The following is a 15,000-nucleotide window of genomic DNA, read 5'->3' as shown; positions in this document are numbered from 1 at the left end:
GTGTGTGTGTGTGTGTTTGTGTGTGTGTTGGAATGTTTTGTGTGTGTGTGTGTGTAGTAGGTGTGTGTGTGTGTGTGCTTGTGTGTGTGTGTGTGTGTGTGTGTGTGTGTGTGTGTGTGTGTGTGTGTGTGTGTGTGTTTGTGTGTGTGTGTGTATGGGTAGGTGTATGTGTATATAGATAAACAGATAAACAGATATACATACATACATACATACATACACACACACACACACACATATATACATATATATATACATATATATAAATATATAAATGTGATATATAATATATATATATATATATATATAGTATACTGTATATTAATATATATATAGATAAATATTAAGTGATATATATAATATATATATATATGATATATACATATTTAATACATATATAGATATACCTATATATAATATATATATATAGATAGATATATATATAGAATACAGGTATAATATACATGGTATATACATGTATATACATATATTTACATATATATACATATATATATGTATATATATTGAATAGTATGTATGTAGATAGTAAAACTATCTACTTATATATACAAACAAAAAAGTAAAAAAAAATATATACATATATATACATACCATTTATGTCATAAAATATATATATATATATATATATATATATATATATATATCTTATATATATCCATATATTTATGTTAATCAATATAAAATATATATAGATAAATAATATAGATATATATATCTATATAAATATATATATATATATTAAATATAAAAATAAACCATAAAATTATGTATAAATAAATCACTAAATATTCACTAAATCAAAAATATCCTATAGTAACTATCAACATATATAACTCAATCAATAATGAAATCTAGATATACATATATAACTATATATACTAAATACTCTCCACACACTATCTAAAAAACTTAAATCTAAAAAAAATTAATTAACAAGTGTGTAGTGGTGTGTGGTGTGAGTGTTTAGAGAGTTAGTTGTGTGTGTGTGTGTGTGTGATGTGTGTTGTGTGTGTTGTAGTGTAATGAGTGGTTGTGTGTGTGTGAGTGAGGTGTGTTGGTGTGTGTGTGTGTGTGTGTGTTGTGTGTGTGTTTGTGGTGTGTGTGTGTGTGTATGTGTTTGTGTGTGTGTGTGTGATTGTTGGATGTGATGGTGTGTGTGTGTGTGTGGTGTTTGTGTGTGTGTGTGTGTGTGGTGTGTGTGTTGAGTCCTGTGGTGTGTGAGTGTGTGTGTGTGATTGTTGTGTGTGTTTGTGTGTGTGTGGAATGGTAGGTGTTATGTGTAAATAGATAAACAGATAAACTGAATACATACATACATACATTCAACACCCACACACACACACTCACACACATATATACATATATTATACATAATATATACATATAAATAAATATATATAAAATATATATAAATATATAAACATGAAGATAAACATTATATAACATATATATACATATAAGTACGGTAGTATATATACATATATATACCTATATATCCATACTTATACATATAAAAACTTATATATATATAAAGATATTATATACAAATTTGTATATGCAATTATTATATATATATATATTAATATATATTTATATATATAAATATATATAGATAGATATATATATTAATAAATGTATGTATATATGCATGCATATAGTATGTATATATGCATGCATATATTATGTGATGCATAATAATATAAAAATATATATATATAAAGATAATATATAGTATAAATATATAATTAAATATCTATATAATAATATATAATATACATATATATATATACATATATATATATCCATATATATATCCATATATATATATACATATAAAACATACATATATACATATATATACATAATATATATTAAGATTCTATTAACTATCTATATATATATATATATATATTATCTATATATACTAAATGCAGTAGTATATTATATATATGTTAATAATAATATTTATATAACATTATATCTATATTATATATATGTATATATAATATAAAATATAAAATATACATATAAATTTACATTTATATATACAGATATAAGTATTTATATATAAATTTATATGACATATATATATATATCATATACATAATTAATATAATAAATATATAAATTATATAACAAATATATATATATCTATAATACATATATACATAGATATATATATATAATAATCTATATATGACGATATAGACTATCTATATTTATATATATATTTAAATATAAACTATATATATATAAATATATACATATAATTCATTTAAAAACGGGCATATATAACTAATTATATCTATACATATAAATATCTATATATATAAATAATATATACATATATATACCATATTATGTCATATATATATATATAATACAGATAATAAATAATATATATTCAGATATAGCATATATATATATTAAACAATATATAACGCTATATATAGACAGATATCTAACTATATATATAATGCATATAAATATAATAGATATACTAAAAAATAACAGTTATATAATACATAATAATATAAATATATATATATATATATATATACGTATAAGATACACTGATATATTCATATATGAAATTTCAATAAGATATATATCATATATTTAACTTAATACATAGTATATGATTTTTTATATTTTTAATATATACATAGAATAAACTATAATATATATGTAAATAATATACTAACATATAATATGTAAACCATATGCATATAAGATATTGACCTATACTATAACATATATAATCTATATATAACATATATATAATAATACATATATACTTATATAAATATAATATATAGAATAAATTACGTATATTATAATGTATTAAATATATATAATATATTATATCCTACTATTAATACATATAGATTATATATTATACATTATTATCTATATATATAATATATGTTTTATATATAAAAAAATATTCATTGTAATCATTATATACATAAATTATATCTATATATATATATATGATATACAGTTATAATACATATTTTAATAAATATATATATATACATATATATCTTTTATACATTAATATATGTAATAATTTTTACATGTAAATATATGTATATACATGTATATTTTATGTATATTATAATAATACATTGTAGTATATATATAATATCTAATATATATTCTAATATAGATAGACACATAATACATCAAAATATATATATATACATATATATAAAAATATGTATAATATAAGCTATATATGATTATAAATTGATAAAATATCTTACCTTGATATACATATATATATATATAGAGAATCAATATATAATAGAAAATGTATATGTTGTAATATATATCATATGTATATCAATATATATAAATTTTATATATATATAAAGTATATATTAAAATAAATATATATATATGTATATATCAATATTATATATATATACGAATAAAATATTTTTGTTATTATACAGTATTATACTAAGTAATTTACATAAAATATGTAATATATATATATATTATATATTAACTATATAATAAATATATATAATATATATATATATATAAATATATATATATATATAGAATATAATTTGATATATAAATTCATATGTATACAGTGATATATAAATATATATATGGATATAATATATATAAATATATTTATATAAATATATTTATAAATTTCCTTAGAGTTTATATATTGTGAATAAATATATAAGATATATATATAATATATATTATATATATATATATATAAATTTATATATATAATATATTTTATTTAGAGGATTATATGTAATTGTATATAGATATATATATTTTAATATATATATGTGATTAATAAATATATATAAATAATATTATTGGGATATATAATTTTTAAATATATATAATAGATATATACATATATATATATATATATTAAATATATATAGTATATATAAATTATATGGCTATATCGTTTTATATAATATATATATATATTTATAGCATTGGATGGACAGTATATATAATATATGTATATTTATATTTATGCTATATTATGGCTTATATATTACTAAAATATATAGATATATAAAGAATATATATTATATACATATATATATATATATTATATATATATATATATATTATATGCTTATCTTTATATATAACATATATATATAGAAATATATATATATTTACGATATATATACATATATACATATTAATAATATATATAAGACATATTATACATATATAGATATATATATTATTATACATATATATATTTATATATATATAAATATATATATTTACATATATATATCTATATATATAATATATAAAACTATATATATAATATATATATATATATATAAGAAAAATGTAAATCAAGATTTCCTTTCTCAAAAAAGTATATTATAACAAGTCTGTGACTGGTGTCACCACTCATCAAACCTAGTTTTACAAGATTTCACTCTAAATGACATATGTAATGTACCTTGCTCCACCCTACATGATAATGATTGCTGAATATAGGTAACAAGGATAATAAAACACATAATTATAAAAAAAATCACTCCCAGGAGATATTTATGTGCTTGTGAGACATAATACCATTTGTAATTACATGATGTAATGAAGTCAAAATGATGCATATTTTCTTATTTTTATTCTGCTTCCATGACATACTTCCATAAAAAGCAGGTTCCAGTAAAGTATAGACCTAAATCTAATTTGTTGAATATTGCATTGTCTTTGTTCTTCCCTTTGCAAAATGTAATTAATTCTTTTTATCTGTTTATTAAATGATATTATTAAACAGTATGCAATATATGAAGAAAAAATGATATACTGAAATTTTTTTGCTTTTCTAACTTTATAGAAGTGTAGTAATAGCATTATTTCTGTTACAAATAAATGAATCTGTCATTTAGCTCTCCAAGAACTACAGTAGTTATCTATCAAAGTCTTGAAACAATTATGCACTTGCAAAACTATAAAAGTTTTCACAGCATTTAGAATGAAAAGTTAACATAATGCTTAACCCATTCACGACGGGGGCATTCTAGCCTTGAATGTCACAATGCCGGGGCTTTCGAATTATTAGGCCTAAATCAATTAAATGGCTGGCACAATACTGTGTCGCCCGGCCACTGGGCTTTTGAATGAGCGGTAACAGTACTGTACCACCCATCCAGAGAGGGTTAAAAGATACATGTAAAAAATAAATCTGTTTTAACATAGACATGAAGAAAAGCCTTTGCTATGATGATACAACACTTAAATTACAGTTTTGTCATGTCCCTCTGCCTGTACTTAATGCCACGGGATTTCATCTCCCTTATGACAGAGGCTGGCAGTCGTCCAGTGATAGAGATGGCATACATTCCCCGGCAACAGCGATCTGTGGTTGAGAAAGAGCATGACACATGGATATCAATAATAGATTTACTTTGTTTACAGGATAATGACTATATAGTCTTACTAAGCAGAATAATTATATTTGTCTGATTTAGAGCAAAGTCTATCACTCAAAAGTTAATGCATCCAACTATTGTCTATCATGATGCAATTATATGATGGATAGATATTACTTGGCAAAATATTGAAGTGGTTGTTACAGCTTTAATTACTTACAGATACTTATTGTTTTATATGTAAAGAATATTAGTTATAAATGCTTATTTAAAATTTAAAACAGAAGTGTAAAAAAAGGAAGAAAAAACAATATGCATAGGATGGAGAAAATATGGAGATGATGAAAGAGCAAAAAAAGAAAAGTAAAGGGAACACAAGGTGAATAAAGTAAAGGATAAGCCTAAGTAAAGATGATGTTGAGTGACATTTCTTTGTTAATTCCACATCTGGGACTCTTACTTTCATACAAAATATGTTTTTTGCAGTAGTGCTCAGACACACTACAAGCAGCATCAACTCTCAGCCAGTGTGCATGTGAGATTGAAAAATATATAACTAATCTAATTAACCCATTGCGGTCGGGTGTCATGACATACATGATGCAGGAACTTTGGCCTGACAATGGGCATCTCTAAGTCTCTAAACACAGTAAAACGACAAAAATCAAACACAAAAATAGTTCTAGTTTTACAATGAGTGACTGAATGAGTGGGAGAAGTCAAAGTATGTTGTGTGAAGCTGCCTTGCTCTGAAATAAAACTCATCCTGGAGACTGGGCAAGCAAATCTATCCCCCATCAGCAACAGAATTATAAATTTTCTTTCTTCTTCTCTTTAACCCTTTCCCGACGGGGCACACCCTACACGAAAACCCCTACGCCGGGCCATTGCAATATTGCATTGGAAATGTCACACTGGCATGACGCCCCGGCATCGGGAATTTAGCTGTGTCACAAGGGTGTGACGCACCGTCGTCATAGGGTTAAGCAACTATCCTATCCTCCAACTCTTTTTTTTTTCTGCCAAGTAAAAGGCACCTCAACATCTTTTCTACTTAGTCTAAGCCTTCATTTGTAATATACAAAAAGGCATATTGTGTTTGCTTTCATAAGAAAATCTTTTTGCATATATATGTATCAATTCATCTTTTGTTTATGTTCAAAACTTAAAATACTCACTAATTCTCTGCCACTTGGCAACCCAACTATCCTCTGGACTCATAAGAGCAATAAATCTGAAAAAAATCGAAGGATTTTAGTCTCATTCAAAAATGATTAGTTCTAGGATGAAAGTAAAAAATTTAATGATTTTGCTTCTTTACAAGAATGAGTGTTTCAAATAAAAGTTTTCATAAGACTCAATAACAAATGCAGTTAACCTAGTAATAATCTTCAACAATATCAACTTTTTATCTGTCATGATAAAGTCAGGAATATTAGACTTACCCATCAAAGTTGGAGGATGTGCAGTCATATACTTGGTCGCGATTGTTCTTCATTCTCAGGAACTCATCGCAGTTATCACAGCCATCAGTTTCAAACATGTCTAAGGTCTGAAAAAGAGGTCAAGGCATTGAGTGCCTCTGCATGTGTGGGAGATGGGTATTGACCTTGTAAACAGTCATAAAAGATATTATAAAAATTAATAATAATATAAAAATAATAATAATAATAAATAGTACTAATGATAAAAATCATAAATAGTAATAAATGATATTAGCAAATATTTTGTTTACTCATAAAACCATAATTTCCCTACTCTTTCTCTAATATCAATCCAAGTGTGTCAACCTTGTCTACAGTTCTGCATACATTAAGCCATTAGCAGCAGATGGCATGATTTGCTGCAAAGGCAGTCGGTCATAGACAAGGATGGCACCGTGCCAGACATGTAAAACAGCCATCCTACTGCACAGCCCTTTTTTTAATATCGCGACCAATGGGTTAAGCCAACTAAACATGTAATTATGTATCTGCTATATAGACAAATAATAATGCTTGTGGTCATTACCCCAAGGATCAGCAATTATTCAATAGAAACACATTCAGACACCTAAATATATGTACTTTCATATACACACATTATACGCAGAAGTTGATGTATAAGATTCTAAACACTTGGAATGCATTTCACTACTGGCACCTACCACTAGTGAGACTTATCAATTATACCATATCAAAGGATTGTAAAAAATCATGAACATTGTACCAGTTTCAAAGCATAATCCTCTTATATTGCCACACATACTGAAATGTCTGTTAATGCTTTCAGCACAATATAGAAGCAGATTAATTCAATGACATTTAGAGAAAAGTGAAGCCAGACCATTTTATGAGATTAGTGGAATGAGTATCAACAAGAAAACAAAATGAAAGATGTAGGCAATGGAATTGTATGGATTATGAACACTTCTATGGACCAAATTTAAATTTTCAGGGAACACTGCAGTCCATATACACTTTTTATCTTACTCTTTAATTTGTTAAATCTCACTAAAAGGTCCACATCACCAATGCTAGCAATATTGAGATCTAAGCAATCATAGTGACAATAATGGTAGTAGAGGGTATGAAACATGGAGTAACAGGAAGATTGGACAGTAAAAACAAGAAAAATAAACAAACAAAACTATTAATAATAACAAGAAAAAAAACATTATTGAACTTATTGCCAAACTTTTAGAAGACAGTTCTTTATGTCTAGGAGTAGCCCAGGTTCCTTTTTGCCTGGGTATTCCAAGGTTGATGATTGTCAGCTTGATGGGGCCCCTTTGTTCAGTGCTCTGCAAGGGCAATGTCGTATCTCCTGACTGGAGAGTATGGACTTTTTCAACAAATTCTTTGTTGTGCAATTCACAGAGAATTAAAGTATGTATGAGAAGTGTCCACTGTGAAGACACTTCATGCCGGGGTGTTTTTCCACTGCGCAAGGCCACACTGAACCTCTCAGAGCATTTTTCACCCACCTTATTCTTATGGTTTGCAAGATTGCAACTAAAATGGAAAGACAAGTAAAAATATTGCCATGTTCAGAGAAGGTATTTTAGTCGAAAAGCATGTCACAGCAATGTTTTCTAGTGTTGGATTGTTGAACTTTGCCTATATTATTCACTTCTATGTGATCTTACCAATGGAAAGTGGAAGAATTCTTTTAGTGGCATATCAAAAGAGATATTTTAAACTTTTTTTCCAGAACAAAAAGAGAAACAATATAAACATCATAAATGTACATACTGGTTTGTACATGTAGCTCGTGACATGATGTGGCAAAACATCACAGATAATGCAGAAATTAGAAATAGTATTACATAAGTAATTTTTTATTTTACTTTATTTCTTGGACAATCACATTTGATTTTGAAATAGTTTTTCAACTCTGATCTTTTTATTCAACCAATCAGAAAAAGAAATTACCATGAAGTCACTAACCCTCTCTGGATGGGTGGTACACCATGGGTAGCCGGGGGGGGCGCATTTCAAGGCGCGCCGTTCGCTGGGGGACAGCGGGGGCCCATAGGCAGCATCGGAGTTATTTAACTGATTTAGCCTATGCGTTCGAGAGGGTCCCCAGCAATGTGACATTGCAAGGCTGGAGCGATGCCCCCGTCATTGGGGTGAAAAATTTGATGTGAATGGTATTGTTGAGGATTTTGAAATGCATGAATGGGTTAATATCACGAAGTTTTCTGCAATGTCATTTTCTAATATGTTACATCACATTTTATGACATTCAAACACCTAAACTAAAGCAACAAAGACTAAGAAATTATGAAAAACAATTGTATCTAAATACAATCTAGTGTTCTTTTTCTGATGTTCCAGCATATCACAACTGCGCCACCTGGAATTGGGCAATAAAATACTTGATGTTTCAGGATGTCCCCCAGAACTGGGAATATTTTCCTATCACCTGATAGGACATCAACCGGCGCAAATGGGTTAAAACAAAATGCCTAGGAAAGCCCTAAAATGGTAATTAACAAAAGCAGACACACCAACTCTCCAAGTTAGAACATAAATTTTCTTTTAAAGTGATTAACAACCATTGCACCCATCCCCAATATAATTTGGTAAATTTTCTGATTATGATAACATGATTTTCACAGAGAAGAATGATAATTCCTCATGCATTTGGATGTCATTAGGAGGTGTTTGATCTTTATTTCTGGTGGAGATCTTTCGTTCCCAAGTTGACAACCTCCCCCCCTACCTGACAGGCTATATATGTTCCAGCTGGATAGAGCTTGGACTGGTTTCTTATTTGATGATAAGCACATTGAGTGCAATGTCAATGTATGTCCTGCATTGTTTGTGGATATCCTGTACAAGAACCAGTACAGTAAACATGTGCACTTCACAATATGACAACCAACATTGCACAAAGTTGAATTTATAAAGCCTTGAACAATAGGCAACAAGAATATGTCCTTGCTTGTAACTGGCCAGTAGGTTAAGATATTAAGTGTTTTTCTCTGTTTATAAATAAAATAAATACATAAAATAATTGATTCCAAACACTCTTTTCCATGAAAGTTGTCATAAACAAAAATTATAACCACACTTTGGCAAATTCCCTCATTTTCAAACTGTTTTAATGAAAGCCTCCAAAATATTTGGATGGATTATTACGGTCTTAGTCTCAGGAAGGTAATGTATTAGATACAAGAATAACCAATTTTGTAAGCATGATTAATTTTCCATTTCATAAAATACCTATATATTGTGGTCAAAACAACTTATTTTCAATCCATATAAGAAATGCCACAGATGAAGTGTCTTACATTTTGTCATTCTATTACATGTACCATACAGCTGTATAAAATTAAGGTATAGATTTATTCAATGACAATATTGCTTTCACGTAAAATAGTGCATGGAATCAATAAGTTGACGACACAAAAATGTCTCTCATTTATGACACCTTCTGCTCAAATTGAAAATAAAAAAGTTAATGGATATAAAAATATAATACTCACTTCAGCTCCTTTGACTTTCATCCTGCACTGATAAACAATAGAATGATGTGAAAAAAGTTGAGTAATCCTTCTTGTTTGAGGCTTCACAGAGCCAGTTCTTATATCATGATGAAGTGTGTATTTACAAAATTGCTTTCGGTACAGGATACAGACTAGCAACACAGAATAAATATTGACAATGTACTCAAAAAGGTTGTTGCCAAACAAGGAACCAATCTATGCTCTATCTCACCAGAATATATAGCCCATTGCAGATGGAGATATATATTAGCTTGCCCAGGAGCTTCATGCAACATACCTTGACTTTTCCCACTCTCTTTAGTCATTCACTGTGAAACTAGAGTCATTTTTGTGTTTGTCATTTTTTTCATGTCTTACTGTATTGAGAGACTTATATGTGTCATATGACAGGCTCTATCAATGATGCAATTGACTAAAATTGTAGTACAGGGACCATATCACCTCATTATTTTCTTTATACTCAGTGTGATAGAAGTATTACTGTTTTATGGGAAAAAAGCAACTTCATTTATTTCATATTCATGTACTGTCATGAACAAATACAAAAAAACATAACCATCCACAATGAAGAAAATATGAAGAGGTACAGAAGAGGAAGAAAACCTGTGCTTTTCACTGAGTGCCACAATACACTGCCTCTCTATTGGCACAGGGATACATTGAAGACACTGGGTATGGTTTGAGGCACATTTCCTCTTCACATTCTGCCTGCACATTCTTCATCACCAGTACTTTAGAGCAAGAGGTCAGCAATTTGCTGTGTGCCATTGCTCTCTAAAGATAGTATTGCTATCGAGGATTTGGATTTTAGGTGATACCCACTTTGTTTAATATCAAGGCAATTATAGTAATTATGATTGATTTGTCATCATTATCACTCACTCATTACTTATAGTACAATAAAATATCACAGTGATAAAAAATCCCCCAACATCATGTATATCATGACGCCTGTCGTCAGGCCAAAGCTCCTGCATTATGTATGTCATGACACCCCTCCACAATAGGTTAATCTTTTTCCATAGCTCCATTAGGCGTGAAGGTAACCACAATCCTGAATGGAAAATATGGCTGCATACAATATTTTTTATTGTTATTTAACCCATTGCGTACGGGTTAACAATCTGAGTACGGTGGCTTGACAGACATGTCGTAGAGATTGCCTGATCGACGGGCGTCCATGGACGTACACGTCGTTCGGGATTTTGTCAGCTCTGACATCTATACGTAGAGCTTTGGCCTGACACGGGCGTCATGACGTACACTAGACGTTCGGGATTTTTGGGATCACTGTGCTATTTTATTTTGCTATAAAAAGAATGAGTGAAGTGGAAGAGCTACGCTACTGCAGTCCTAATGACTCTAAAATTACCGTACTCTCGTGCAACTTAACGTCCAAAACCTAGATGCACCACGTTTTTCTAATCGTGCAAGCCTTAACGTCCATACCTAGATGGCACCACTTTTTTTCGAGCCGCCCAGCAGGTGAGAGAAGCCTTGATATGGCACCATCCTCGGTCTCTAGCATGCACTGTCTCTATAGAGCGATGGCACAAACTACTAAGTTGATGAACCCCTTGCTCAAACTAACCACCGCCGCCGATGAAGGATGTGCAGCAGAACGAAAGAGGAAGAGGAAGGTGACTCAATTCCATACCCCAGTGTCTAAATTGTTGCTCCTGTGCCAATATGGATCCTTTCACTGTGCACTCACAGTCGGACGGAGGGTGCCAGCGGGAGAGCACAAGTTTCCACATGTTTCAATTCCTCTTTCCCTACACTTCTTGGTTATCTTTTAAATTGTAGGTGGTTATATGTTTTCGTATTCGTTTCAGAACAAGCACACAAAAATTATCGAAAAAATAAAGTTGCCTGTTGTGTCCTCCCATAGAAACAGCAATACGTCTAATCACATTGATATAAAGAAAAATTAATGAGCTAATATGGATAACATAGCACTAAATTTTTAGTCAACTGCAGCTACTGGTAGAGAGCCCTGTCATACGTACGCACATAATAAGTCTCTAAACCTCAATAAAACACACAAAAAAATAAAAACACAAACACCCGCTCTAGTTTTACAATGAATGACTGAAAGAGATTTGGATGCTTCAAATTATATTGCTTCAAGTGGTCTCTCTCTAAAATAAAACCTATCCTGGAGGCTGGGCAAGCAAATTTATCTCCGTCTGCAATGGGTTAATGCACATCTGGAAGATTTGCAATCATTAGTAGAAAAAAGCATGACCAGTAGATAAGGGTATTGTGTAAATTAAAATTAAACAATAACTGCAAGTAATAAAGTGTTCTTGACATGAGCAATGTTCTATGGAGGATTTTTAAAGCAAATCTTAGAAGTTATAACTATTTATAGAATTTAATCCAAGTTCACACCTGAAGTGTTCATTTGTTAACCACTGTTCACTTCGCATTTCAGGCTTTCTTTCGTGCATACCTAAGATGTCAACAAAAAGTGCTGTCCTTTCCATATTGGACTATGATTACTGTGCACACATTACATCATACAGGTCAGTAAATTTTAAAGAAATCTTTTTCTTTCGTCTATATTACACAGTAAATAGAAATACCAGGTCTAATATAATTTGTGGCTCTCCCCTACACAATGACCTAAATCGCCCGCATGCACGTCATGCTTTTGGATAGGGAAAGCGGGATTGCTAACTCGGAAAACAAAAATTGAAGTCTAAAACAAACACAGAATTGTTTCTAATAAAAGATGATTTTTGTATACAATATAAATTTTGTCTTAACCCGTCAACAAAGGGTGACAAGATATCACATCAAGTGGTGGCAGTATCAGCCACCAAGGACAAGACGTTTCGTCGTGGCTATCCTCCTGGCCAGCACGTCGAGTGATTGGGCATATAGCACTTGGCTGCAGCCAGTGCAGGCAAAAATCCCAAGGCGTTAGACTTACATGTTTGAAACATGTAAGTTTAAGCGCTTCGACCATTTGGAGCCAAAATGGCTCCAACATTAATGAGTTACCAATCACCATTGTGATAATCAAATCATTTTTCCCAAAAAACTATAATGCCAAAAATAATTTGGGTTCTAACTGTCATTCCCTTGCTCGCCACACCTTAATTATAGGCCTTATCTGCAGCGTCCTTATCTGCAATAATTGCCAAAAACTCGCAATAATTTGCTGCCGTATTTCAAGTTCTATTGCCAAAGAGCTCGACCCGCCCACGTGTACCAACCTATCCAGTTGGGGCGTCAACACGCATGTGCAAACCATCGCCAAATGACAAAAATGCCAAACATTTCCTGATCTTTATTTAATGTCGTCTCATTGAACCGTTTAAAGAGTATCTTAATGATGGTTTACAACAAAATTAAAGTAAGATTATAATGTATAGTATACTGCATATTTCGAGACTCCAGTTCATGCGTGAAAATGTAAAACAAATACCGCCATATGTAGCTTTGATAAATGGGTGATAAATAATTGTTTGAATCCTTTGGCTTGGATTACATTTACTTTTTAACTCGTAAAAAACTGAATTTACTAAGTGTTTGACATGAAAAACATTTAAACAACAACAAAAAGTCTATTGGGTGTATTTTTATGTTCATTCTCAGGGCAGATGGGTAATCAAAGGCTGTTAAAGTATATAGTCACAATTAGAGTAATACGTTTGAATTTGTTTAGATTTGATGGGCAGCAAGTGGTCTCTTCAGAGAAAACTGAAGTAAATCAAGTTGGTAAATCATATAAAACAATAAAATACCTGAGTTTAGTATTATTTACTGTGATAACCTATAATGTTTGCAAATAATAATAATTTTGTGTGTTGTGCGATATCCATTTTAAACAAGACTTCTGTAATACACGCAAAATATGCGAGGATAACTTTTGTTGCAATGAAATTATCATGAAAAGTATAGCATACCTAGGTGAATAAGCCTAGAATAAATTTTGCTTTGATTGATGTGTCATGGAATGAATTCTATATTTGCACAAATAAAATCTATTTACTAACTGCTAACCTCCACAACTAGTTTTTTGAAGGAATAAACTTTTTTTCATGCCTAAAGTAGCATGATGTTAACATATTCAGACTCACATTCCGATATGAATTACTAAAGCAAACAAGAAATGTATTTGTCGTATTTTATGAACTTAAAAGTGTTTTTCATCAGAAGAAGAAGCAAATAACTGTAAAAAAAATGTTTTTCAAAGGCGCGCCACAGGGGCACGGGTCGCTCTGTGAGCATGACGGCTGGTTTTGTTCAAGCGATACGACACTTTCGCTGTCGCACGCCCGACAGTGCCCATGAAGCTGAAATGATTTCAAGACTCTGACGCTGCAGATAAGGCCTTATGTCCTACTTTCAAAACTAGACTTTGACCAGACTACGAAAGTTCCAAAGGATAAAATGTTTATATGGTTATCATCTCAAACAATTAATAGGCAGTAGCAACCATAGCACTTTATCGTACTATCTGTGACTACCGGTAAGAGGTAGCAAGCTCTTACTATTGAAGTTTTAGAGTCAATTCGCCCCACATCCAAATATATCACAATTATATAATATCATAAACTAACACTAATGGACTTCATA

General features: G+C 30.0%; 1 protein-coding gene across 1 annotated transcript in view; it reads right to left on the bottom strand.

Annotated features, from left to right (window-relative positions):
- Window positions 1-4,563: 4,563 nt before the first annotated feature.
- spt4 (Transcription elongation factor subunit spt4) overlaps window positions 4,564-15,000 on the bottom strand; it is a 10,570-nt gene continuing 133 nt past the window's right edge. Inside the window, exons 2-4 of the mRNA XM_043024956.2 lie at window positions 6,860-6,966; window positions 6,593-6,648; window positions 4,564-5,401 (exon numbers count right to left, since the gene is read on the bottom strand). Of these exons, the coding sequence (XP_042880890.1) occupies window positions 5,283-5,401; window positions 6,593-6,648; window positions 6,860-6,966 (282 nt within the window). The 3' untranslated portion in view covers window positions 4,564-5,282. The remainder of the gene's footprint in view (window positions 5,402-6,592; window positions 6,649-6,859; window positions 6,967-15,000) is intronic.

The sequence above is a fragment of the Penaeus japonicus genome, unplaced genomic scaffold (assembly GCF_977035675.1).
Source record: "Penaeus japonicus unplaced genomic scaffold, GWHDUDI00000001_assembly GWHDUDI00000015, whole genome shotgun sequence".
Classification (NCBI taxonomy): domain Eukaryota; kingdom Metazoa; phylum Arthropoda; class Malacostraca; order Decapoda; family Penaeidae; genus Penaeus; species Penaeus japonicus.
This window is presented reverse-complemented; position numbering and strand designations above follow the sequence as displayed.